General features: G+C 39.5%; 1 protein-coding gene across 2 annotated transcripts in view; it reads left to right on the top strand.

Moving 5' to 3' along the window:
- The window catches only part of UBXN2A (UBX domain protein 2A), a 45,964-nt gene that overhangs the window by 7,248 nt on the left and 10,884 nt on the right, over nucleotides 1-27,832 (top strand). For both annotated transcript variants that reach the window (XM_049652472.1, XM_049652473.1), the window contains exons 2-6: nucleotides 4,493-4,547; nucleotides 16,715-16,853; nucleotides 20,976-21,082; nucleotides 24,021-24,158; nucleotides 25,698-25,853. In XM_049652472.1, coding sequence (XP_049508429.1) covers nucleotides 4,507-4,547; nucleotides 16,715-16,853; nucleotides 20,976-21,082; nucleotides 24,021-24,158; nucleotides 25,698-25,853 — 581 coding nt within the window. In that variant the 5' untranslated portion in view covers nucleotides 4,493-4,506. The remainder of the gene's footprint in view (nucleotides 1-4,492; nucleotides 4,548-16,714; nucleotides 16,854-20,975; nucleotides 21,083-24,020; nucleotides 24,159-25,697; nucleotides 25,854-27,832) is intronic.

The following is a 27,832-nucleotide window of genomic DNA, read 5'->3' as shown; positions in this document are numbered from 1 at the left end:
ATTTCTTTACAATGTACATTTTGAGTTATTAATTTTGAACATTGCTTTTCATATTGCTATTAGGATAGATAACCATTTTAGCCATCTTTTGTTTACCCCTTTTACCTTCTCACATTCTTTTAATAGTTTTAGCTCATTTTTTTCCATACAATAAGTAAAAATACACACTATTTTTTCCCCCTTTAGACCTCAGGTTCATCCTTGGTCCAGAGATGGTATGTTCATATTTGTCTAATAACTATAATAAACATTGCAAACTCAAAAGAATATTGACAATATTATATCTTACATTTAACAGTCAATTTTTTAAAGCTTTTTTTTTAAAGTTTATTTATTTTGAGAGAGAGCATACATGCACGAGCAGGGGAAGGTCAGAGAGAGAGTGAGAGAGAGAATCCCAAGCAGGCTCCGCGCTGTCAGCTCATAGCCTGACGTGGGGCTCTGTCTTACGACCCATGAGCCGAAATCAAGAGTCAGACACCTTACCAACTGAGCCACCCAGGCGCCCCTAACAATCATTTTTATGGCTGCATTTTTAACGCCTATAGTTTACTCATATAATCTATTTAAGATGTTATAAATTAATGATATAAAAAAATTTTCTTGTCTGTTTTATTTGTAACTCGAATGCCTAATTCAGTGCCTTATGTTTAATATATACATATATGTTTAATATATTTATTAAATATATATACGTATATACGTATATATACGTATATACATACATAATATGTATATATTTAATTTAATAAATATTGACTAAGATCCTTTGAAAGAACAACCAAGTAAGCTGTATACACAGAATTTGTCCAACACAGCTGTAGGTCTAGGGAATAATTTTGAAGAGCATTGCAGAAGTCTTTTGGAAATATAGAATAGCTCACTTGTGATAATAGAGTCATCCAGTTTGCTTTAGTTGTTGGATGCCATCCTCTCAGATGGTGTGGCTTTCATGAATCCTACCTTGCCCTCTAGCTACAAGGCAGAGTGTGAAGTTACTGTTGGGGATGGCCTTGAAGGTGCTGTCCTTTGCTTTCTTTATATTCTGTACTCACTCCTCAGCCCCATTGTGTTTCCTCCTTTTTCCTTCCCTTTCAGTTTCTCCTTGTCTTACAGAATTTTTCACAATTTTCTCATGACAAGGCCAACAAAGAAATTTTCCATCAACTCCTAGTCAATTCATAATTAAAATTAGAGGTATTTAAAACAACTTTCAATGATAGGATATTTTCCAGAGCAGATTCCACTATCCTACTTTAATTCCTAGCAGCACAGACGCTAAGTGGGAATTAGTGCTCAACACAAGTTGCTGTGGTTATGGCACAGCTCCATTAGCAGCAGGAAGTCAGACTGATTTTATCTGGCTGCTGCCAGATCCTCACTTACCAGATTAAATTCACCTCAAGGTACTTGGGAGATTTTTAGGATAGGTCTGGTGGATCTTCAGTGGCTATTAGCATATTTGCCTTCTATTCAGATGTGCTTAAATTTTTATTTTACTTTATTTTTTTATGTTTATTTTATTTATTTATTTTTGGGGGAGAGAGCAAGCAGGCAGGGGGAGACGGGGGAGACAGAGAATCCCAAGCAGGCTCCATGCTGTTAGAACAGAACCCAACACGGCTCAAATCCACAAACCATGAGATCATGACCTGAGCCAAAATCGAGAGTTGGACACTTAACCAAATGAGCCACCAAGGTGCCCTGGATCTGCTTATGTTTTTAAATAGAGGTACACTATTTACATGTCGCAGAAATATTCATCTTTTGACCCTGATTTTCCACATCTCTAGGAATCTAAAGAAACAACAAAGTTAGCTGTATACACAGAATTTATTAGGAAAAATTGAAAGTGAGCTAAATGCCCAATAGTCATGGTATATAACTGCCTGATGTGATAATATGTGTCCTTTAAAATATTTATGGGGGCGCCTGGGTGGCTCAGTCGGTTGCGACCGACTTCAGCTCAGGTCACGATCTCACGGTCGTGAGTTCGAGCCCCGCATCAGGCTCTGGGCTGATGGCTCAGAGCCTGGAGCCTGCTTCTGATTCTGTGTCTCCCTCTCTCTCTGCCCCTCCCCCATTCATGCTCTGTCTCTCTCAGTCTCAAAAATAAAAATAAACATTAAAAAAATAATAATAAAATAAAATATTTACGAAGCAGTTTATGTAGTCAAATGGAAAAAGCACATAAATGAAAAATACAGGAAATAAGAATTATTAATATACTAATAATGCATTTGAATGTATATGAAGAAACGGAGAGACAAAAGTTTAAATAGTTATTGCTGGAGGCAATAAAATTATGGATTATCTTCTGTCTTCCCCAAACTTTTTGTATTATTGTTTTGCCTTTGTAACAAAATATTGTTAAGAAACAAAACAGATGAATGTTTAAAGTAGTCCAAGCCATCTGTCCACTGAGAGGTCCCGGAAGCACTGACACACGAGAAGCAACACACACTCAGATCTTGGTTTCTTGATATAATTTTCCAACAAAAAAGGGTAGCCATGGCCCCTTAGAGAAAAGTCTGATTCCAGGGCTGGGGCAGAGGAAGAACAAATGATCTTGGAGCATCTGCTTGCTCCAGAAAATAAGAAAGTGCTCAAAGAATTATGAAGACGTAGCAAAAGGACATTGAAGTCACCTTGAAGGGGCCACCACTGGACAAATCTGGGAAATGGAAAATCAAAATAATATTAATAAATTATAACTCATTGAAAAACAAAAATCCACAAATCCATACTGTTAGATCTGAAGGAAAAAGTCAGAAAAAGATGGACTCTTTTACTGTATTGTATTTTTTTAGGAAAAGGTGGACTTTTATTTTTTCTTTTATTTTTATTTTAGAGCGAGAGAGCATATGGGAGCAGAAGAGAGGGGCAGAGGGAGACAAAGAGAGGCCCTACACTCAGAGAGCCTCCCAAACAGGCTTTATACTCAGCAAGGAGCCCAACATAAGGCTCCCAAGATCCTGGGATCATGACCTGAGCTGAAATCAAAAATGGGACGCTCAACTGACTAAACCATCCAGGCACCCCAGGAAAAGATGGACTTTTAATAAAACAGTCATGTGGAGTCACTGTAACTAAGATAATTTCCAGATATGTCTGAGGTTAAAATTTTTTTAATTAAAATTGAGGGTCATGTCAGCAAAATGGCAAGATGAGCAGTTTGAAGCTCATGTTCCCACACAAACATTGAAAAACAAGCAGTAACTGTTAGAACCAACTTAGAACTCTGGAAAGTAATCCAGGGTGTATAGCAGCCAAGCAAATGGTGAATAGAGAAAAATGCAACTCGGGATGCTTGGCTGGCTCAGTTGGTGGAGCATGTGACTCTCGATCTCAGGGATGTGAGTTCAAGCCCCACGTTGGGTGTAGAGACTACTTAAAATATGTTCTAAAAAATTGCAACTTAAAAACAGTGGCAAAAATAAATAAAAAATAAAACAGATAAATAAAAAATGGGTAAAGGACTTGAACAGACCTTTCTCCAGTGAAGATATGTATAGACGAATGACCAGTAAGCACATGAAGAAGATGCTCAACATCCCTAATCGCAATGAGATACCACTTTAGTAGGATGGGTATTCCTCAATAAAAGAAAATAGCAAGTACGGTGTGCCTGGCTGGCTCATTAGTAGAGCATGTTACTCTTGATCTCGGGGTTGTGAGTTTGAGTACCATGTTGAGTGTGGATATTACTTAAAAAAATAATAAAACAACAAGGCAAGGATGTGGAGAAATTAGAACTCTGGCAGGAATGTAAAATTATTCACAGTAGCCAAGAGGTGGAAACAATCCAAATGTCTGTCAACAGATTAATGTGTAAACAAAATGTATATACATACAATGGAATATTATTTAGCTGTAAAAAGTATGAGTTTATGTTAAGTGAAATAAGCCAGACACAAAAGGACAAATATTGTATGATTCTATTTATGTGGAATACAAGGCAAACTCATAGAGACAGAAGGTAGAAAAGAGATTGCTAGGGACTGGGAAGAGAGAAGAATAAAGAATTATTGTTTAATGGGTACAGAGTTTCTTTTTGGGAAGTTGAAAAACTCTTGGAAATGGATAGTGGCAGCGGCCATAGAACACTGTAAATATAATTGATGCCAATGAATTGTATACTGTACATCTTGTCAGTTTGCTTCCCCAAGGAATTGTAAGAATGAGAATAAGAATGTTACATTCACTTTTGTTTGTTAAACCAAAGGGCACATTGTAATTTTTTACCATAATTTTTAAGAAATATTTCTTTTGTTGGAAGATTATTAGACTCCAGAATTTATTTTTTATTATTTTTATACTTTGTAGATGAAAATGAGAGCTTCAAGTTTGGTCACTCAGGTCCTTAAGACCCTTGCAGTGCTACTTTAAGAGTACCTAATAATTTATGTTAAAGAATATTCATGCATAAAAATACATGTATCTAAAATTCTAAATTGAGGAATTTAGCTTTTGTTTATTTTTACTTTTACAGTAAGGCAAAAGAGAATGAAAGAAGTAGATAACCTTGAAAGTATCAAAGAAGAATGGTAAGTTAATTTGAATTTTCTGTTATTAATGCCTTTCTAAGTTTCTATTTTTGCTGCATTTCACTAACTATAGATGTTTTCATTATAGTTCTTTTAGTTAAAAAACTAAAGGTAATGTACTTTAAAAAGTAAATTTTTATTCAAAGCTGCGTTGAATGGATTTTAATGAAGTTACTGAATGTTTTTATTATTAAAAAAAATTTTTTTTTAATGTTTTTACTTATTTTTGACCGAGAAAGAGAGAGCACGAGTGGGGGAGGGGCAGAGAGAGAGGGAGACACAGAATCTGAAGCAGGTTCCAGGCTCCTAGCTATCAGCACAGAGCCCAGTGTGGGGCTTGAACTCAAGGACTGTGAGATCATGACCTGAGCCAAAGTCGGGCGCTCACCCGACTGAGCCACCCAGGCACCCCTAAATGTTTTTATTATTAATAAAAAAAGTGTTAAATTTCTCTCTGGTCGCATATTCTGTTGTTTAAGTGAGAAATTCCAGGAACTGTTTACTTTTTTGGGTTGTACTGTCTTAGAGTCATAGTGGAAATAAAATGGCTCTGGAGTCAGATAAGCCTAAGTTTGAATCCTTTCACTGTCCTCACTATCTCTTTGGCCTTTGAGCAACTGAGGTAAAACAGAGGGGCGGGCGGGGGGTGGGGCAGGCACCAGGCCTGGGTGGCTTCCTTGGTTGAGTGTCTGACTCTTTATTTCAGTTTAGGTCATGAGCCCAGAGTCATGGGATCAAGCGCTGCATCGGGCTCTGAGCTGAGTGTGGAGCCTGCTTGGGATTCTGTCCTCCTCTGCCCCTCTCCCCAACTTGCGCTCTGTCTCTAAAATAAAAATAAAAATTAATAAATAAAAACTAAAACAGAGGCAGGAGATACATATGTGTATGTACCTGAAAGATACGTATGTATTTATGTTTTAATTTATTTTTATTTTAAAGAGAGTGAGAAGGGCACCTGGGTGGCTCAGTCGGTTGGGCGTCTGACTTCAGCTCAGTTCACGATCTTGTGGTTTGTGAGTTTGAGCCCCGCGTTGGGCTCTGTGCTCACAGGACGGACTCTGTGCTGAAAGGACGGAGCCTGGAGCCTCCTTCGGATTCTGTGTCTCCTCTCTCTGCCCTTCCCATGCTCATGCTTTTTCTCTCTGTCTCTTAATAATAAATAAACGTTAAAAAAATATTTAAAAAGAGAGAGTGAGCACATATCAGGGATTCCATAAATGGTAGGTGCAAAGTCTATGGTTCTTACCAGTTAGTAGAATATTTTATTCTGACTTATCTAAGGTGAAATATTTATTTTTGTATTATGCTGTTTGTTTTAAATACTTGAAGTAAATTTTTTCCATTCATAGTCCATTTAAGGAGACAGACAAGTATTTATTTCATACTTACAAATACTTTGTAAATGCTTCTGTACTAAACAAATATTATTTGTTACTTTCTCACTACTTATTGTTTTATGTATTTGATACTGTATAATTGTGAGATTGTGTCAGGGGCCTCTAAGACCTCTCCCAGGTTTAATGATTTGCTGAGAGGATGCCTAGCCTAGGCATGCCTAGGCTAGGGTTTTTATTGGAAGCTAGTCACATACTAAAATTCCAGACTCAGGGGCACCTAGGTGGCTCAGCTGGTTAAGTGTCTTGAGTCTTGATTTCAGCTCATGAGGTCATGATCTCACAGTTCATGAGACAGAGTCCTGTGTTGAGCTCTGGGCTGACAGCATTGAGCTTGCTTAGGATTCTCTCTCTCCATCTCTGCCTCTCTCCTTCTCGCTCTCAAAATAAATAAATAAACTTAAAAAAATTTTTCCAGAATCATACGGAAAGTAAGCAGACCTTTCAAAGGATACCAGTCAGCAGCTAGGCCTGCTGTATTAACTCTTTCTTGCACAAAAATAAATGGAATGACTGATTTTAACTTAGGACTTTTTTTCTTCCCAGCAGCTTTATTGAGACATAATTCACATACCATATGATTCATCCATTTAAAGTATACAACAGGCTTTAGTACATTCACAGTTGCACAAATTTCACCACAGTCAATTTTATAACGTTTGTATCACCATACCCATTAGTAGTCATACCTCATTCTCCTACACCCTGCCCCTGACAACCACCAGTATACTTTGTATCTTTATAGATTTACCTATTCTGGACATTTTTATTTTATAAATGGAATTACACAATATGTGGTCTTTTGTGATTGGCTTCTTTAACATGTTTTCAAGTTTCATTCATGTTGTAATATGTATCAGTACTTTGAGTGTAATTAAATAATTAGTAACGTATCTACATAAAAAGATTAGGATTAGGGGCGCCTGGGTGGCGCAGTCGGTTAAGCGTCCGACTTCAGCCAGGTCACGATCTCGCGGTCTGTGAGTTCGAGCCCCGCGTCAGGCTCTGGGCTGATGGCTCGGAGCCTGGAGCCTGTTTCCGATTCTGTGTCTCCCTCTCTCTCTGCCCCTCCCCCGTTCATGCTCTGTCTCTCTCTGTCCCAACAATAAATTAAAAAAAAAAAAAAAAAAAAAAGATTAGGATTAGATTTTATACTTTTTGTTGTAACAAAGAAATTTTTTGTAACAAAAATAGATTTTTTTAGAAGTAGCAGTCCAGGGGCACCTGGGTGGTTCAGTTAGTTAAGTGTCCAACTCTTGATTTCAGCTCAGGTCATGTTCTCGAGGTTTGTGAGTTCAAGCCCCGGATCATGCTCTGTGCACACAGCGTGGCCTAATTGGGTTTCTTTCTTTCTCTTTCTCCCTCTCCCTCCCTCCCTCCCTCCCTCCCTCCCCCTCTTCCCCGTCTTTCTCTCCTCCGCCCCCCATCTCTCTCTCAAAAATAAATAAATGAACATTAAAAAAAAAATAGTCCAGTAAAACAAAATGAAGACTGATTTCCTAAGTATATCAGTATTTCAAAGACTATAAAATAGTGAAGATCTGTATTTACTGTGTGTTCCAATAAAGCATACACAGATGCAAATCCTTCACCCATTTGGGCAACAGCTAGTTGATATTTATTTATTTAGTTATTTAGATATTTATTTAGATAAATATCTAATATTTATTTAGATATTTATTTAGTTATTTATTCAGAACACTGTAGTGAATGAGAAAGTCAGAAGCCAAAATAGATGTTTAAAAGTCCCTTTCCTGAACTTGTATACTTTTTATTATTAGAGGAATTCCTGAAACTTCAAGACTTTTTACTTAGCTATAACAACTTTGATAATCTGGTTTTCACATTATAGAGAGGAGGATTGACATTTGTATCATAAGAGGATAGGGACAAGGGAAAGGGTGACAAAGTAGAGAACATAGATGAAATAATAACATTGTCTGGATACTTTTAGTGTTAAGGCAAGTCCTGGTAAATTCATATGCCCATGGGATTTTTGCTGCATTATAGCTTAATATATAGTACAATATAAAGAGATTCTTTGAATTATAAAGAAAAATTAAATGTGTACTTTCTCATTTTTTTCCATCCAAGAATGTCTTTCATACTCTTTTTAAAAAATACTATTTTTTAATTTTTTTAACGTTTATTTATTTTTGAGAGAGACAGAGACAGAGTGCGAGCAGGGGAGGAGCAGAGAGAGAGGGAGACACAGAATCCGAAGCAGGCTCCAGGCTCTGAGCTGTCAGCACAGAGCCTGATGCGGGGCTCGAACTCACAAACCGCAAGATCATGACCTGAGCCGAAGTCGGATGTTTAACCGACTGAGCCATCCAGGCACCCCATTTTTAAAAAATATTATTAATAAACCTTGTTTTGGAGGCGCCTGGTAGCTCAGTTGGTTAAGTGTCTGACTGTGGCTCAGGTCACGATCTCGTGGTTTGTGGGTTCCAGCTCCTTGTCGGGCTCTGTGCTGACAGCTCAGAGCCTGGAGCCTGTTTTGGAATCTGTGTCTCCCTCTCTCTCTCTTCCCCTCCCCAGCTCACACTCTGTCTGTCTCTCTCTCTCAAAAATAAACATTAAAAATTGTTTTAATAAACTTTATTTTTAAGAGTTTTATATAAATATTGAGCAGTAAATACTCAGTTCCCATATCCCCTACCCCCCCCCCCCCCCCCCAGTTTCTTCTGTTACTAACATCTTGTATTAGTGTAGTTTTTTTTGCTACAACTGGGAACCAATATTGATACATTATTATCAACTATAGTTTACATTGGGTTCATTCTTTGTATTGTACAGTTCTGTGAGGTTTGAGAAATGGTGATGTATATAGCGTTATACTTTTTTTTTTTTTAATGTTTATTTTTTGAGAGAGGGAGAGTGACAGAGTTTGAGTGGGGAGGGGCAGAGATAGAAGGAGACACAGAATCCGAAGCAGACTCCAGGCTCTGAGCTGTTAGCACAGAGCCTGACACGGGGCTTGAACTCACTTACCATGAGATCATGACCTGAGCCGAAGTCAGATGCTTAGCTACTGAGCCACCCAAGCACTCCATATAGTGTTAAACTTTTATTTCTTTATTATTATTATTATAATTATTATTATTAATTTATTTTTTTAAATAATCTCTACACCCAATGTGGTGCTTGAACCACAGCCCCAAACTCGAGTCACATGTTCTTCTAACTGAACCAGCTAGGTGCCCCTACTGTTGTGCTTTTAATTCCATATATCAGTTGTTATTGCTGGTGTATAAGAAAGCACTTGGTTTTTGTATATTAATCTTGTATTCTGCAACTTTGCTAAAATTACTTATTAGTCCCAGGAGTTTGTTGTTGATGATGATTTGGGATTCTCTGTGTAGACAATCCTGTCATCTGCAGAGAAAGACAGTTTTATTTCTTCCTCCTTCCCGTTCTGTATACCTTTTATTTCTTTTATCTGTCTTACTGATTTTGCTAGGATTTCCAATATGGCATTGAAGAGGGGTGGTGAGGAGGGACATCTTTGTCCCGATCTTAGGAGGAAAGCATCTAGTTTCTTATCATTAAGTATGTTAGCTGTAGGTTTTTGTAGATTTTCTTTATCAAGTTAAGAGAGTTCTTCTCTGTTCCTAATTTGCTGAGAGTTTTTATCATGGGTGTGTGTTGGATATTGTCAGCTGCTTTTTCTGCATCTGTTGATATGGTCATGAGTTTTCTTCTTCAGTGTGTGGATGTGATGGATTACATTAATTGATTTTCTCATGGTGAATCAGCGTTGCATACCTGAAATAAATCCTACTTGGTTGCAGTGTATAATTCCTTTTACATGTTGGATTAGAAATGCTAATATTTTGTTGAGTATTTTTGCATCTATATTGATGAGAGATACTGTTTGAGTTTCCCTTTCTTGAAATGTCTTTGTCTGATTTTGGCAGTAGAGCCATGCTGTCCTCATAGAATGAGTTAGAAGTGTTCCCTTCTGCTTTTATTTTCTGAAAGAAATGGTAGACAATTGGTACAATTTCTTAAATGTTTGATAGAATTTGATGTGGGAAACAAAGGCAGAAGGAAATGGCAGATAAAGTTAAATTTCCTTACAACCTGCAGCCCATTGACAAGTACTTGAGGTAGGCAGAGGTTTCTCCAGGAACTCCCTGCTATCTTAATGCTAATGCTTTGCTGGGGGGAAAAATAACCTTAGTTTGAAAATAGCTAGGCCTCCACTATCCTGTGAGTCTTCTTTAGCATATGAAAATCTCACTGGAAACTTCCCCTGGACTTTACCCCCCCAACTCCAGTCTCTCCTCATGGATCCGGGGCAGCTCTTCCTGCCCATGGGTCCTGTCCCCTTGCTTTAATAAAATCACCTTTTTGCCCCAAAAACATCTTGAAGAATTCTTTCTTCGCCATCAGCTCTGGACTCCATGAACCACACTATCACCCCAAAACCTCAACAGAATTCACTAGTAAAATCTTTTGTGCCTGGTGCTTTCTGTTTTGGAGGATTATTATTGACTCAATTTTCGTTTTTTCTTTTTTCTTTTAGCTCAAGCCGGGGAGAGGGACAGAGGAGGAGAGAGAATCTTAAGCAGGCTCCACACTCAGTGCAGAGCCCAACGCAGGGCTCCATCCCACGACCCTGGGATAATGACCTGAGGAGAAATCTAGTTGGACACTTAACTGACTGAGCCACCCAGGCACCCTGAGTTTTTTTGTTTGTTTGTTTGTTTGTTTGTTTTAAGTTTATTTATTTATTTTGAGAGAGAGAGAGAACCCAGGAGCTCATGCCCTAGCTGGGGAGGGGCAGAGAGAGAGAGAGAATCCCAAGCAGGATCTGCAATGTCATTGCAGAGCCTGACGCAGGGCTCAATCTCAGGAACCATGAGATCATGACCTGAGCTGAGATCGAGAGTCAGATGCTTAACCAATTGAGGCCCCCAGGTGCCCCTCAATTTTCTTAATAGATACTAGCCTTGGCATATTATCTTTTCCTCCTCATGTAAGTTTTGGTAGATTATAAGTTTGAAGACTGTTCGTTTTATCTAAGCTATCAAATTTGTGGACATAGAGCTGTACATCTTTACACGATGTTCTCTGAACCTTTTAAAAACCTAGACTATTTTCTTACTCATCTTTGTGTCCCCTACCACCTACCATATGGAAGGTACTCAATAGATATTTGAATGGCTCAAATTAACATAATGAAGGTTAGTAGAATTTACGTATCAAATAGGTAAAGGAGTAAAGCTGCTTTAGATGGTCAGCTTTATTGGCTTTGTACATAGTAATCAAGTATAAACTGCTTTTTTATAGCCGAGGCACAGGGGGTCCCAAACACTACAGGAATGGCCGCTGGCCACCAACAAAGTCCAAAGGCAGAGTGGTTGTGAAACAAGAGAGGAATTTATTTTGTGATGCCAACACCTGAAAGATAGCCAGGAAAGAGCAAACTAGCATCTCAAAGATTGTCTCCAGAGTGCGGAAAATACTTCCAGGTTTATATAAGGAAAATGTGCAGCAAAGGTGTGTGGGTCTGGGCAAGTAGGCATTGAAGGTCAAATCGATCATTGTGTTGGAGTCAATCACTGTCAGGGGCTGGCTGGCTGAGGGCAGTCCTTGTTGTTTAAGGGGGTAGTTTCAGTTCCCATCGGAGGTTGCATTGTCCTCAGGGTCTTTTGCAAAAGCCAAGAAACACTTTGGAAAGACCCCAATTAGAGAGTGAGGTCAAGATGGAGGCACCCAAAGTCCGCTTTCATTCTGAACAGAAAAAAACAAATACCAGAGAGGATTGAGTGGTCATAATGATATCATTATCTAATATTGTGTGCCAGTGTGTGTACTGATAGAAACTGTATATCAGGTATAGGTTTTTGTATGTGTTTGCTTCTAATCTTCACAGCAACCATGAAAGATAGGTGGTAGTGTCTGCATTTGCAGATGAGGAAGCCCCATCACACAGAGGCTAGTAGGTTTCTCACCCAGTCAGTGTGACTCAGTTCCTAAACACAGACACCAAAGCCTCAACTGGTAGGCAGTAGCCTCTACTGCTACACAGCTGTACTGACTGAAGAGAGGGGAAAATCATTAGTACTGTGAGAAATTGTCTTAGCATGTGATTCTTTTTATTAAGAAGTATCCTGTCTTTGCTCTGAGAAAGGCCCCACCCCGCTCGCGTGCTGTCTCTCTCTCAAAAATAGTGAACATTAAAATTTTAATATTTCTTTTATGACAACATAAATGCAAAATAAAATTAATACTTTGTGATAATATGAAGCATCTTTGTATATAGAGATCACCTAGAAGAGTAAAGAGAGCATGCCTACATTAAAATATTGCTCTGAGTATCGGCAGTTTTTTAAAGGTTATTATTTTTTATGAGGTAATCTTTATTCCCAACATGGGGCTCGAACTCATGACTCCAGGATCAAGAAATACATTGTCTACTGCCTGAGCCAGCCAGGTGCCCCAGCACATAATAATATAGTGATGACTATTTTCTCTAGGACAGTGATTAAGAGTACAGGCATTGGGTGCCTGAGTTCAGTTTTCGAACTGCTTTCGAATAGTTTTGTGATCTTGGGCAACTTGCTTAAGCTTTTTCTTGACGTGTTAAACAGGGATAAAAATAATATGTGCCTTTTAGGTCAGTGTGCAGGTTGAATGAGTTAACTCATGTGGAGTACTTGAAATAGTTCCTAAAATATATAATAAGTGCTCAGTAAATGTTAGCTATTAAGAGAAGCTTTATAGGGGCGCCTGGGTGGCTCAGTCGGTTAAGTGTCCGACTTCGGCACAGGTCATGATCTCAAGGTCCGTGAGTTCGAGCCCCGCATCGGGTTCTGTGCTGATAACTCAGAGCCTGGAGCCCTCTTCAGATTCCGTGTCTCTCCCTCTCTCTCTCCCTCCCCCGCTCATGCTCTGTCTCTGTCTCAAAAATAAACGTTAAAAAAATTAAAAAAAAGAGAAGCTTTATAGCATATCATGCTTAGGTGCATAGATGTGGAAGACGGATTAACAGGGTTTGGATTCTGTCTTTGTCACTTACTAGCTGTGTAAATTCACGTAACTTAGCCTTTCTGTGACTCATTTTCCTTATCTATAAAAATGTGGATAAGAATATCTACCTTGCAGTTCCTGGCACAGTATGAGAGCTCCAAAAATGTTGTCATTATTTATGGAATCTGAGAAATTGTATTTCAGTACATAGATGAATTTTCTGTATGACTTAAAAAAAGATAAACCAGAAACCATCTTTTCTTTCAAACAATGTCTTCAGTAGTATTTCTTTTATGACAGGGGCACCTGGGTGGCTCAGTCGGTTGAGCATCTGACTTTGGCTCAGGTCATGATCTTACGGTTTGTGGGTTCAAGCCCCTCGTTGGGCTCTGTACTGACAACTCAGAGCTTGGAGCCAGTTTTGGATTCTGTGTTTCCCTCTCTCTCTGCCCCTCCCCACTCCTGCTCTGTCTCTATCTCAAAAATAAATGAACATTTTTAAAAAATTACACATTTCTCGTAAAAAAAAAAAACATAATGCAAAATAAAAATACAAAATAAAACATAAATGCAAAATAAAAACCAGTAGATGGGAGTAGGTGAAATGGACGAAGAGACTCAAAAGGTACAAATTTCCAGTCATAAGTAATGGGGATATACTATACAGCATAGCAACTATAGTTAATAATATTCTGTTGTATATTGGGAAGTTGCTGAGGGAGTAAATCTTAAACGTTCTCATCACTGGGGCACATGCGTGGCTGTCATTAAGCATCCTACTTCAGCTCAGGTCATGATCTCACAGTTTGTGATTTGGAGCCCTGCATCAGGCTCTGTGCTGACAGCTCAGAGCCTGGAGCCTGCTTTAGAGTCTGTGTCTCCCTCTCTCTCTGCTCCTCCCTCCCGCCCCCCCCCCATCCCAAAATAAACATTAAAAATTTTTAAAAATCATTTAAAATATTTTTTTAAAATTTTTTTAATGTTTATTTATTTTTGAGAGAGACAGAGACAGAATGCGAGTGGGTTAGGGGCAGAGAGAGAGGGAGACACAGAATCCGAAGCAGGCTCCAGGCTCCGAGCTGTTAGCACAGAGCCAGACGCGGGGTTCCAACTCACCAGGTGCGAGGTCGTGACCTGAGCCGAAGTTGGACGCTCAACCGACTGAGCCACCCAGGCGGCCCTCATTAAAAAAAATTTTTTTTAAAGTTCTCATCACAAAAAAAAATTCTGTACCTGTTAATGGTGATATATGTTAACTAGACTTGCTGTGCTGATCATTTCATAGTAGGTACAAATATCGAATCATGTTGTTGACCTAAAACTAATATGTCAGTTTATACCTAAATTTAAGAAAAAATAGGTGCCTGGGTGTCTCAGTCAGTTGAGTGTCCAGCTCTTGATTTCAGCTCAGGTCATGAACTCACGGTTCATGGGTTTGAGCTCTACATTGGGCTCTACGATGAGATGACAACGTAGAGCTTGCTTGGGATTCTCTCTCTCTCCCTCTCTCTCTCTCTGCCCTTCCCCACTCATGCTCTCTCCCTCTTTCCCTCTCTCTCTCTCTCTCTCTCTTTCTCAAAATAAATAAATAAATAAACATTAAAATTTTTTTCCAATGTTTATTTATTTTTGAGAGAGAGAGAGACAGCACGAGCAGGGGAGGGGCAGAGAGAGAAAGGGAGACACAGAATTCGAAGCAGGCTCCGGGCTCTGAGCTGTCAGCACAAAGCCCAACATGGGGCTCGAACCCATGAACTGCGAGATCATGACCTGACCAAAAGTCAGATGCTTAACCAACTGAGACACCTAGCCATCCCAATAAATAAACATTTTAAAAAAGAAAAATAGAGAGGCACCTGGCTGGCTCAGTCAAAGGAGCATGTGACTCTTGATCTCCTGGTTGTAAATTCAGGTCCCATGTTGGGCTTTGAGATTATTTAAAAAGAAAATCTTGAATAATAAGGGGCTCCTGGGTGGCTCAGTTGGTTGAAAGTTCAACTCTTGATTTCAGCTGAGGTCATGATCCCAGGGTCATGGGGTTGAGCCCCATGTTGGGCTGTGTGCTGAACATGGAGCCTGTTTAGGATTCTCTCTTTCCCTTTTCCCTCTGTGCCTCCCCCCGCCTCTCCATGCTCATGTGTGCATGCTCGCTCTCTCTCTCTCTCTTTTCAAAAAAATATAAGGGGCGCCTGGGTGGCTCAGTCGGTTAAGCATCTGACTTCAGCTCAGGTCATGATCTCGCGGTTCATGAGTTGGAGCCCCGCGTTGGGCTCTGTGCTGACCTCTGAGTCTGGAGCTTGCTTTGGATTCTGTGCGCCTTCCTCCCCCCCCCCCCCCCGCCTCTCTCCTCCTCAAAAATAAATATATTAAAAAATTTTTTTATGTAAAAATAATAAAATAAAATAAATAAAATAATTGATTTAAAAAATAGTGGAGTATTAATTACAAATCAAAGTCTTCAGTGAGAAATCTCATTCTGAAGTTACGCAAATCAAAACTATGATTAGGACCGTTCCTGACACACTATCCCCTTTAGTTCAAAAGTGCTTTCTGTGACCAAAAGGTACATAGTAACTGTGGTGTCTAAATGGGGTGTCTCTCAATCGATTGGATGAGGGCCCTCAAATGTGAAAGAATTCACCTCAGGCAGAACAAAGGAGATAGGGTTTATTGAATACACTTCAAAGGAGCAGGGGCTGCAACAAGGCAGTGGGTGGGGGTTGTTTTAAAGGGGAAAAGTGAAGAGGTATGGGAACACATGGAATTTTCCCTTTTTTGGTAACTTCTTGGTTGTGAGTAGCCCATTGTTAGGGCCTATGGATGTTTTGAGGTGGGTCACCTGCTGGGCCTCTTCATAGCCAACTGGTCACTGTGGGACCTTTTCACATTCCATTGCTCAACCCTGTTTGCCTACAAGCAGCCTCTGCAAGGGCACCTGGGTGGTTCAGTAGGTTAAGAGTCCTAGTCTTGATTGAGGCTCTTGTCATGATCTCACAATTTGTGGGATCGAGCCCAGCATCGGGCTCTGTGCTGATAGCAAAGAAAAAAACCAAAAAACAAAAAACAGCCTTTGCAGTAACCTTGTGAAGCTATTTTGAGCTTTTTACAAAGAACACATTTTTTTTCCTCTGGACCAGTGATTTTCAACCTGGTGAAGTTTTGTCCCCCAGAGGACACCTGGGAATGTCTAGAGATGGTTTCAGTTGTTTTAACACTGGAAGAAGGGGTGGGTGGAGTAAGCATGATACTGGCATCTAGTGGATAAAGGCCACATGTGCTGCTGAATACCCTACAATGGACAGGGCAGCTCACACAACAAAGAACTATCCCTCCCCAAATGTGAGTAGACTGAAGTGGAGAAGACCTTGCTCTGGACCAAAAGGGTTAATGACTTCCCAAGGTCACATATCTGCTAGAATCTTAATTTAGAAGTGGGTCTCGGCACCTGGGTGGTTTAGTCAACAGCTAAGCATCCGACTTCTATTCAGGTCATGGTCCCGTGGATCATGAGTTCAAGCCCTGCATTGGACTCCATGCTGACAGTTCAGAGCCTGGAGCCTGCTTCAGATTCTGTCTCCCTGTCTCTGTGCCCCTCCCCTGCTTGTTCTCTCTCCCTCCCTCCCTCCCTCCCTCCCTCTCTCTCAAAAATAAAACATTAAAAAAAGATTTTAATTTAGAAGTGAGTCTGAATTGTGTACAAGGAAGCGTCTGAGTTCAAGATCCCTTAACAAGAACAATTCATGTAATTTTTTGGAAAATTAGTACTGCTTATTTTTCTTTTTTTATGTGTAGGGTCTGTGAAACAGGATCTGACAACCAACCTCTTAGTGATGATCGACAAACAAATTGTGAATATTTTGTTGACAGCCTTTTTGAGGAAGCTGAGAAGGTTGGTGCCAAATGTGTGTCTCCCACTGAACAGAAGAAACAGGTAAATGTCCATAATTTTTTCTCTTCCAGTGTTTCTCAAAATAGGGACCATATTTTGGGTCCATGAGGTCAAAAGTGTTTTCATAATAATAGTAAGTTATTATTACCTTTTCCACTGTGTTGACATTGCACTAATACCACAAAAGCAATGTGGGTTAAACTGCTGGTGCCTTAGGAGGCATCAAGGCAGTAGCACCAAACTGTACGAGTCATTACCATATTTTTTCTCCCTGCTCTTGGTCAGGGGCATGCTACAGTTTCAATGAAGAATGCCCTTGATGAAGCCAGGCTTGGGATAGCTTTATAAAAAACAGTGTGAAGAGAAGAGAGCATTGGAAATAGATGGCTTAAAACCTTGTAAGCCTAGGGGTGCCTGGGTACCTCAGTCATTGAGCATCCTTTGGTGTTCAAGATGACTCTTGATTTTGGCTCAGTGCATGGTCCCAGGATGCTGGAATCTAGCCCCACATTGGGCTCCAAGCTGAACATGGAGCCTACTTAAGGTCCTCTCTCTCTCCCTCTTTCTCCCTCTCTCTCCCTCTCTCTCCCTCTCTCTCCCCCCGTCTCTCCCCACTTCCTCCCTCTCCCTCTCTCCCTCTCCCTCCCCTCCTCTCTTCCTCCCCCTCCCTCCCTGCCTCCCTCTGTTCTTCTCCCTTATTCACTTGTTGGAGCATGCGCACTCTCTGTAATTAAGAGGGAAAAAAAAAAAGCCTTGCAAGCCTAAGTCTATGTTTCCCTTTATTCTGCCTTCACACTTGATTGATACAATGCCATTCTGGTATCTGAGCTTTTGTATGTGGCACATTTTTTACTTCCTGAAAGCTTTAAAGTCTTTTTTTTTTTTTTTTTTAATGTTTATTTTTTGAGAGACAGAGACCGAGCGTGAGTAGGGGAGGGGCAGAGGGAGACAGAAACACAGAATCCCAAGCAGGCACGGAGCCTGATGCAGGGATCGAACCCACAAACTGTGAGATCAAGACCTGAGCTGAAGTTGGATGCTTAACTGACTGACCCACCCAGGAGCCCCTCCCTGAAAGCTTTTAGAATATTTAATTCTATGTTCTCATGGGCCTTGATGTGGGTCCTTTTTCATTCATTCAATGTAGAAGCCCTTGTTTTACTATTCTAGGACATTTTCTGTTCTTTTCTCTCTTCTTTTTTCTTCCCCTCCCCCTCCCCCTCCCCCTCCCCCCTTTTATTTATTTTGAGAGAGTGGGAGCCGGGAAGGGCAGAGAGAGAATCCCAAGCAGGCTCCACACTGCCAGTGCAAAAAACAAAACGTTATGCGTGGCTCAAACTCACAAACCATGATCATGACCTGAGCCAAAATCGAGTTGGCTGCTTAACCAACTGAGCCACCCAGGCACTTAATTTTTATATTATTTCTCCTATTTTCTACCTCTTTGTTGTTTTGTTCTATTTTATTTTAGTATTTTTTAAAGATATTATTATTAACGTTATTCATTTTTTTTAGAGTTAGAGAAACAGAGTGAGTGGTGGAGGAGCAGAGGGAAAGGGAGACACAATCTGAAGCAGGCTCCAGGCTCTGAACCGTCAGCACAGAGCCCTACTCGGGGCTAGAATCCATGAACTGTAAAATCTTGACCTGGACTGAAGTTGGATGCTTAACTGACTGAGTCACCCAAGCGCCCCTATTTTTTTATTTTTAAGTTATCTCCACATGCAATGTGGGGCTCAAACTTAGAACCCCAAGATCAAGAATCATGTGCTCCACAGTCTGAGCCAGCCAAGCACCCCTGTTTTGCTCTATTTTATTTTGTTTTGTTTTATTTTATTTTTTATTTTTTTTAATGTTTATTTTTAAGAGAGAGCATGCTGAGGTGCCTGGGTGGCTCAGTTGGTTAAGCGTCCGACTTCGGCTGGGGTTGTGATCTCCTGGTTCGTGAGTTCAGGCCCCTCGTCGGGCTCTGTGCTGACAGCTCAGAGCCTGGAGCCTGCTTCAGATTCTGTTTCTCCCTCTCACTCTGCCCTTCCCCCACGCATGCTTTGTCTGTCTCTCAAAAATGAATAAATGTTAAAAAAAATTTTTTTAAATATTAAAAAAGGAGAGCACACAAGAGAGAGGAAGGGAAGGAGCAGAAAGAGAGGGAGACAGAAGATCTAAAGCCTGCTCTGCGCTGACGGCAGACATCCTGATGTGGGGCTTCAACTCACAAACTGAGATCATGACCTGAGCCAGCATTGGATGCTTAACCAACTCAGCCACCCAGGCATCCCTTGTTCTGTTTCTGTATATGCATTTTTTATTTTTATTTTTATTTTATTTTATTTTTTATTTTTATTTTAAATGTAGCCTTTATTTTTATTTTTATTTAAAATAAATTTTTTTTAACATTTATTTATTTTTTTTTTTTTTAATTTTTTTTTTTTCAACGTTTATTTATTTTTGGGACAGAGAGAGACAGAGCATGAACGGGGGAGGGGAGAGAGAGAGGGAGACACAGAATCGGAAACAGGCTCCAGGCTCTGAGCCATCAGCCCAGAGCCCGACGCGGGGCTCGAACTCACGGACCGCGAGATCGTGACCTGGCTGAAGTCGGACGCTTAACCGACTGCGCCACCCAGGCGCCCCAACATTTATTTATTTTTGAGACAGAGAGAGACAGAGCATGAACGGGGGAGGGTCAGAGAGAGAGGGAGACACAGAATCCGAAACAGGCTCCAGGCTCTGAGCGGTCAGCACAGAACCCGATGCGGGGCTCGAACTCACGGACCGTGAGATCATGACCTGAGCTGAAGTCGGTCACTTAACCGACTGAGCCACCCAGGCGCCCCTATTTTTATTTTTTTAAGTTTATTTTGAGAAAGTTTGAGTCGGAGAGGGACAGAGAGACAGGGAGAGAGAGAGAGAATCCCAAGCAGGGTCTGCACTGGCAGTGCAGAGCCCAACTTGAGGCTCAAACTCTCAAACCATGAGAGCATGACCTGAGCTGAAGTCAGATGCTTAACCAACTAAGCCATCCAGACACCCCTGTATATACATTTTTTAAAGTGAACTTTATGCCCAACTGGGGCTCAAACTCACAACCAGGTCAAGAGTCTCATGTTATACCGACTGAGCCAGCCAAGGATCCCTATATACATTATTTTTGATATTTTACACTTGAAGTTTGCTCTTAAGAGTGATACATTAAAAAGGCACCTTGGTGGCTAAGTGGGTTAAGCATCCAACTTCAACTCAGGTCATGATTTTGAAGTTCATGGGTTTGAGGCCCATGTTGGGCTCTGTGCTGACAGCTCAGAGCCTGGAGCCTTCTTCAGATTCTGTCTCCCTCTCTGCCCCTCCCCTGCTCGCATTGTGTCTTGCTGTCTGTCTCTCAAAAATAAATAAATGTTAAAAAAAAAATTTTGCAGAAGGTGATCAGGATGTACAAACTTCCAAGTGTAAGATAAATAATTACTGGAGTTATAATGCACAATGGACGACTGCTCTGATACATAGGAAAATTAGAGTAAATCTTCTGAGTTGTCATCACAAGGAGAAAATTTTTTTTTCTCTTTGTTTTTTTTTTAAATTTTTTAAAATGTTTATGTATTTTTTGAGAGAGAGAGAGAGACAGAACACAAGCAGGGGAGGGGCAGAGAGAGAGGGAGACACAGTTCTGAAGCAGGCTCCAGGCTCTGAGCTGTCAGCACAGAGCTGGACCTGGGACTGGAACTCAGGAACCAAGAGCCGAAGTTGGATGCTCAACCAGCTGAGCCACCCAGGCACCCCTTCTTTTCTTTTTATTGTATCTATAGGAGTATTATGAGTGTTAGCTGAACCTATTGTGGTAATTATTTTACAATACACGTAAATCAGAGCATAATGTTCTATGCATTAAACTTACATAGTGATGTGTATTAGTTTCTCAGTAAAACTGGAAAAAAAATTGTAGTTTGGTAATGGATGTTGACCAAAATGTGATCATCATCTCGCAATATGTGCATATATAAGGTCATTTTGTTGTACACTAAAAATAAGTACAATGTTCTATGTCAATTTTATCAATTTTAAAAAGGAAATGAATGATACATAAAATATATACAATAGAAAAAAATGCAGGATTTTAATCTAGTACATTTTATTAACATAATACATTTTTTTCTTACTGTTTTGCAGGTAGATGTTAGTATAAAATTATGGAAAAACGGATTCACGGTCAATGACGATTTCCGAAGTTACTCTGATGGTGCAAGTCAGCAGTTTCTAAACTCCATCAAAAAGGGGTAAGCACTCTTTGTAAACTCAAGGATATTTTAAGCATGTTTCATTTGGCAGAATCCACATTATTACATATAGCTATGGTTGGCACGAATCTCTGAAGCAGTGTAAAAAATATAGATAAATCTCATTATATAAATATTAAAAACATATTTACCAGCAACACTTATATGCAGTCAAAAGAGAACTGCCAGACTGGAAGTACTTGTTTCATGTATGTCATGCAAATGGAATATATATACAATTCCTATGAATCACTAAGAAAAAAATGGAAAGAACATTTTATGTATTTGTACCGTTTGATCTGCTTTATAACAGTATGCATTTGATAAAAGTGAATGATATACGTCTATATATTAACATGAGAAGATTTCTGTGGTATCTTTTATTTTTAAAAAGTTTGCAGGGACACCTGGGTAGCTCAGTCAGTTGAGCGTCTGACTCTTGATTTTGGCTCATGTCTTCATCTCACACTTCGTGAGATCCAACCCCACGTCAGGCTCTGTGTTGACAGCATGAAGTCTGCTTGAGATTCTCTTTCTCTGTCTTTCACTGCCTCTCCCCTGCTGGTGCTCTGTCTCTCTCAAAACAGATAAATAAACTTTAAAAAAAAAAAAAAAAAAAAGCAGTTTGCAGAGAATACTGATAATTTGTATACATCATCTGCAGAAAGAATAAAACAATTACATGGAGTTTTATTATATGTATAGAGAAAATCTAGGAGATAAAACACCAGAGTTTTGTGGGGTTTTAAAATTTTTTTTAATGTTTATTTTCTAGAGAGAGACAGAGACAGAACATGAGTGGGGGAGGGGTAGAGAGAGAGGGAGACACAGAATCTGAAGCAGGCTACAGGCTCTGAGCTCTCAGCACAGACCCAGACACGGGGCTTGAACTCACGAACTGCGAGATCATGACCCGAGCTGAAGTCAGACAGTTAACTGACTGAGCCACCCAGGTGCCCCAACGTGTGTTGTTTATGTTTTTGTTTTAATGTAAGCTCTAGGCCCAACATGGGGCTTGAACTCACAATCCCAACCAAGATCAAGAATTGCATGCTCAGGGCACCTGACTGGTTCAGTTGGTGGAACATGTGATTCTCGATCTCAGGTTCCTGAGCCCTAGGGGTTGTGCGTTTGAGCCCTACATTGGGTGTAGAGATTACTTTAAAAAAAAAAAAGTGAAAGCATTGCATAGTCTACCAACTGAGCCAGCCGGGTGCCCCAGTTTTTTTTATTAAAGTGAGAGTAGGTTTATAAGGAATGTCACTTTCTTTCTTTTCAGTTATTTATTTATTGATTTTGAGAGAGAGTGAATGTATGAGGGTATGGGGGATGGCATTGAGAGAGGATCCCAAGAAGGCTCCACCGATCAGTGCAAAGCCTGACTCAGGGCTTGATCTCAGGAACCATGAAATCATTAGCTGAGCTGAGAATAAGAGTTAGTCACTTAACCAACTGAGCCACCCAAGTACCCTAGGATTGTCACTTTCCAAGTTGACTTATGTTTACATTTTTTACATCTTTTTTTTTTTTAGAACAAACATGTATTGCTTATTTTTAAATAAAAATTTTTTGAAGTATAACATATACAGAAAAGTACAAAAATCCTAAGTATAAAATGAATTTGTATTATTTCAGTTATCAAGAAAAAATTATTTTATAAATATGTTAAAACTTGTAATTTCGTTAAAATTTTCCCATGGAAGTTCATTGCTCATATATCTGTGTATTCCATAACATTGTAAACTTTCAAGTGTTCATTAGAAAAGACTGCTTTTAAATTTTTTTTTTTTTAACTTTTGTTTATTTTTGAGACAGAGACAGAGCATGAATGGGGGAGGGTCAGAGAGAGAGGGAGACACAGCATCTGAAACAGGCTCCAGGCTCTGAGCGGTCAGCACAGAGCCTGACACGGGGCTCAAACTCACGGACCGTGAGATCATGACCTGAGCCAAAGTCGGACGCTCAACCGACTGAGCCACCCAGGCGCCCCAAGACTCTGCTTTTAAAAGATCGTAAGATTCAAAAAAGTTTACCTTGTTCAGAAGAGAAGCATCTGTGGTATATGAGACAGAGCCTCTGATGGAGTCCACGTCCTAACTGTGTTACTTTATCTTTCTGTTAGGAGTATGAAATGTGAAAACGCTTTTTTAAATTCTACATGTTTTGTATTTTATTTCATCATGTGTAGAGTAAATCTATATAGTTTTTCATTTTTTTATATTTCTATTTAAAAGTGGAAATGGGAGCCTGATTTTTCTAGCACATTTTTAGTTTTATTCAGACACCTACAAAGAGATCAAATTGTTTAAATTTAGCAGAATATAGTCATCAAATATTTCATGACTTTAGTACTATTCTAGGTACTGCTGAGTAATGCAAGCTGTTCATGAATTTGTAGTCTTAAAAATTAACTCTGTATTTGGGACACCTGGGTGGCTCAGTCAGTTAAGCATCTGACTTCAGTTCAGGTCATGGTCTCCACAGTTTGTGCGTTCGAGCCCCACGTCGGGCCCTGTGCTGACGGCTCAGAGCCTGGAGCCTGCTTCAGATTCTGTGTTTCCTCTCTCGTTGCCCCTCCCCAACTCGTGTGTGGGCTCTCTCAAAAATAAATGAACAAACATGAAAAGAAATTACTCTGTATTGTTCTTATTTCTTGGTATTCATCTTATTTGACTGTATTTTAAATACATCCAGTTTGGGAGCAAATAGCTGGCTCAGTCAGTAAAACATCTGACTCTTGATTGGGTTGTGGGTTTGAGCCCCACATTGGGTGGAGAGATTACTTAAAAATAAAGTCTTAAGAATATATTTAGTTTTTTATTGTATTATATATGCCTCTTATTTCTATATACTTTTCAGTTCTGTTTGCATACGGAATATGTTTTTCAGAGAAAGAAAAAACGTATCGGGAGCTTTATCACTTTCTTTTCCTTCCTAGGGAATTACCTTTGGAATTACAGGGAATTTTTGATAAAGAGGAGGTGGATGTTAAAGTTGAAGACAAAAAAAATGAAGTATGTGTGTCAACGAAGCCGGTGTTCCAGCCCTTTTCAGGACAGGGTCATAGACTGGGAAGGTAAATAGGCTCATTAGCTGTGCTTTCCATAAACAGAGGCTTGACTAATACTCAGCTTGTCATTATTTTACAATATAGACCATATATAAAGACCTTATCATTTCTCTTATTGGAAGTGAGATTATTCTTAACTTTCATGAGGACTCCTAGGTCCTATTTACTTTAGTGTAAATTAACACATGCTGGTAGTACACTAAAAAAATCATGGAGGCTTTTTTGATTTTACCAAATTAAAAGGACGTGGATTATTTAGGACATTAGGCAGAATTGGATGTATATATAATTTTTCTCCCTTGCACCCACTCCTTGATCATTGCCATTAATGTTACAGAGTACATATGTTAAGTTTTGAATATAGGGTTCAACTTTTTACTTATCAGTGCCTTCAACGTTGTGTTCTGTGATAAGTATCTGAATTGTGCGGTAATAAAACTGAAAAAATGCATGATAAAGTTAGTATCCATATCAAAGCCTTTAGTGTCACATTTTGCAGTCTTCATCATATCTAACTCTGTCTTATGACACAATTACAAAGAGGTTACATATGTGATCACTTGTATTTTTATGCATTCTCATATATTATCAAGGTTGGTAAAGTTATCTACATATTCATCCACACATATAAAAATATTCAGATGTTGAGGTACCTGGGTGGCTCGGTTAAGCGTCCAACTTCAGCTCAGGTCATGATCTCATGGTTTGTGAGTTTGAGCCCCATATTAGGCTCTGTGCTGACGGCATGGAGCCTGCTTTGAGTTCTGTGTCTCCCTCTCTCTGTCTGCACACATTCCCCTCCACCCCCACTCATGCTCTGTCTCTCTGTCTCAAAAATGAATAAACATTAAAAAAAAATTCAGATATAACTTTCAGAATAATCAGGAAATACTTTACTTCCTTTTTTTCCCCCTTTATAACCCAAAGATTAATCTCTTGAAAACTTCTTATTTTTTACAGAAAATTTTTTTAAAGTTTTATTTATTTTTGGGAGAGAGAGAGAGAGAGAGACAACGCAATTAGGGGAGGGGCAGAGAGAGAGGGAGTCACAGAATCTGAAGACAGGCTCCAGGCTCTGAGCTGTCAGCACAGAACTTGTCATGGGGCTCCATCTCAGGAACTGTGAGATCATGACCTGAGCTGAAGTCGAACACTAACTGACTGAGCCACCCAGGTGCCCCATTTCTTACAGAAATGGGGAGTAGTAGGTAAAGGTAAAGTCCATGGATCTAATAACCCTGTAAAATTATTCTGTAAGGTGCTATTTAAATAATTACAATATATTTACAATATTTTATCATATATTTACATAGCATTCTACAGTCTTACAAATTACTCAGATATGCCTAATTTCATTAGGTTCCTACATTCATCTCATCATATATGATGGACATAAATAATATTGTTATTATTGAGGAAATAGCATTGACTTACTAAAATCTTGCTAAAGTATACTTAATGTAAAATTTTTGTAGCAATTATTTAATGATAAGGTTTTGCTTAATGAACAACATGCATCTGATTTTGTTGTCTGGATTTTCTTAGTGCCACACCAAAAATTGTTTCTAAGGCAAAGAGTATTGAAGTCGAGAATAAAAATTTGTCTGTTGTTCAACTAAACAACCTGGAACCCATCACTAATGTACAGATCTGGTTAGCCAATGGAAAACGGATTGTCCAGAAATTTAACATTTCTCATAGGTGAGTCTTCCATTTCATTATTTGTCTTAATTTTTTTTCTTTTTAAATTTCTTTTCAGTTCAGTAGGCAGAGTTTAAGAACTAAGCAATGATCTTAGCAGTTCTCTAAACATAATATATCATGAAAATAAAAATTTTTGGAGATGAAGTATTTTCAGTTTTTTGTATGGATTATCATTTGGTTAGTTTTCCTATATATCTAAATATGTAATTTTATTAATTTATTTTTAATTTACTTTTGTAACCATTGTTTTTAAGTGAAAGTATCTTTTTTTTAATGTTTGCTTATTTTTGAGAGAGAAAGAGCAAGGTGAGCCAGGGAGGGGCAGAGAGCGAGGGGGACAGAGGATCCAAAGCAGGCTCTGCACTGACAGCAGAGAACCCAATGTGGGGCTTGAACTCACGATGGGATCGTGACCTGAGCCAAAGTTGGACGCTTAAGTGACTGAGCTGCCCAGGTGCCCTGTAACCATTTTTGTTTAATGTTTATTTATTTATTTAGAGAGAGAGCATGCACACGTGTGCACAAGTGAGGGAAGGGCAGACAGGGAGGGAGAGAGAGAATCTGAAGCAGGTCTTGCATTGATTGTCATTGCAGTCTGTCACAGGGCTCATCTCACAAACCGTGAGATTGTGACCCGAGCTGAGATCAAGAGTCAGATCCTTACCCTACTGAGCCACCCAGGCGCCCCTAGATATATAATTTTAGAAGAATTATTTTTAATATATTTTAAAATCAGTCGTTAGCATTATGTGCATATTTTCTGTTGAAAAATATACAGAAAAATATTGAAAGAAATTGAAATCATTTGAAATTCCATCACCCGGAGATAATCACTATTGTCAGTTTCATGGGTTTTTCCAGTCTTTTATCTCTTAAAATTTTTAATATTTTAAATTTATTTTTATTTTTATTTATTTATTTATTTGTTAATTTTTTTTAACTTTTATTCATTTTTGAGACAGAGAGAGACAGAGCATGAATGGGGGAAGGTCAGAGAGAGAGGGAGACACAGAATCCGAAACAGGCTCCAGGCTCTGAGCTGTCAGCACAGAGCCCGATGTGGGGCTTGAACTCACGGACCGTGAGATCATGACTTGAGCCAAAGTCGGACGCCCAACCGACTGAGCCACCCAGGAGCCCCTATTTTATTTTTTAAGTAAACTCTACCCCCATCATGGAGCTTGAACTCATGATCCTGAGATGACAAGTTTCGTGTTCTTCCAAGTGAGCCAGCCAGGCACCCGAAAAATTTTTGTTCGTTTTAATTAGAAGTAGGAACATACTGTCTGTGCATAGGTTTCCTTCTTTATTTAAAAACATTTAAACATTTTGGAGAGAAATGTTTTACATAAAAGTTACATATGTATAGTTAAATTAATAATAAGATAAACACATACACTGCCTCACTCAAAACAAACACCAATGTATCTGTGTGCCTTTCTTTGGTCATATTTCTTTCCTTTTGTGCAGGAGATACTCTATTCTGAATTTGTGTTCTTCTTCTGCTTTTTTTTTTTTTTTTTTAAAGTCCTTTATTTTGAGAGAGAGACAGCATGGGTAGGGGAGAGGCAGGGAGGGAGAGAGATAATCCAAGCAGGCTCTGCGCTGTTAGCACAGAGCCCAGTGAGGGACTCGAACTCCTGAAACTGAGATCGTGACCTCAGCTGAAACCAAGAGTCGGACGGTTAACAGCTGAGCCACCCAGGCGCATCCTTCATCTGGTTTTATTCATAGGTTTGCCAAGTACATATGTATCTTTTATTTTATTTTATTTTATTTTTTTTCAACGTTTTTTATTTATTTTTGGGACAGAGAGAGAGACAGAGCATGAACGGGGGAGGGGCAGAGAGAGAGGGAGACACAGAATCGGAAGCAGGCTCCAGGCTCTGAGCCATCAGCCCAGAGCCCGACGCGGGGCTCGAACTCACGGACCGCGAGATCGTGACCTGGCTGAAGTCGGACGCTTAACCGACTGC

Source organism: Panthera uncia (assembly GCF_023721935.1).
Source record: "Panthera uncia isolate 11264 chromosome A3 unlocalized genomic scaffold, Puncia_PCG_1.0 HiC_scaffold_12, whole genome shotgun sequence".
In the NCBI taxonomy this organism is placed as follows: domain Eukaryota; kingdom Metazoa; phylum Chordata; class Mammalia; order Carnivora; family Felidae; genus Panthera; species Panthera uncia.
The sequence above is the reverse complement of the archived record's forward strand: the minus strand, read 5'-3'. Positions and strand labels throughout refer to the sequence as shown.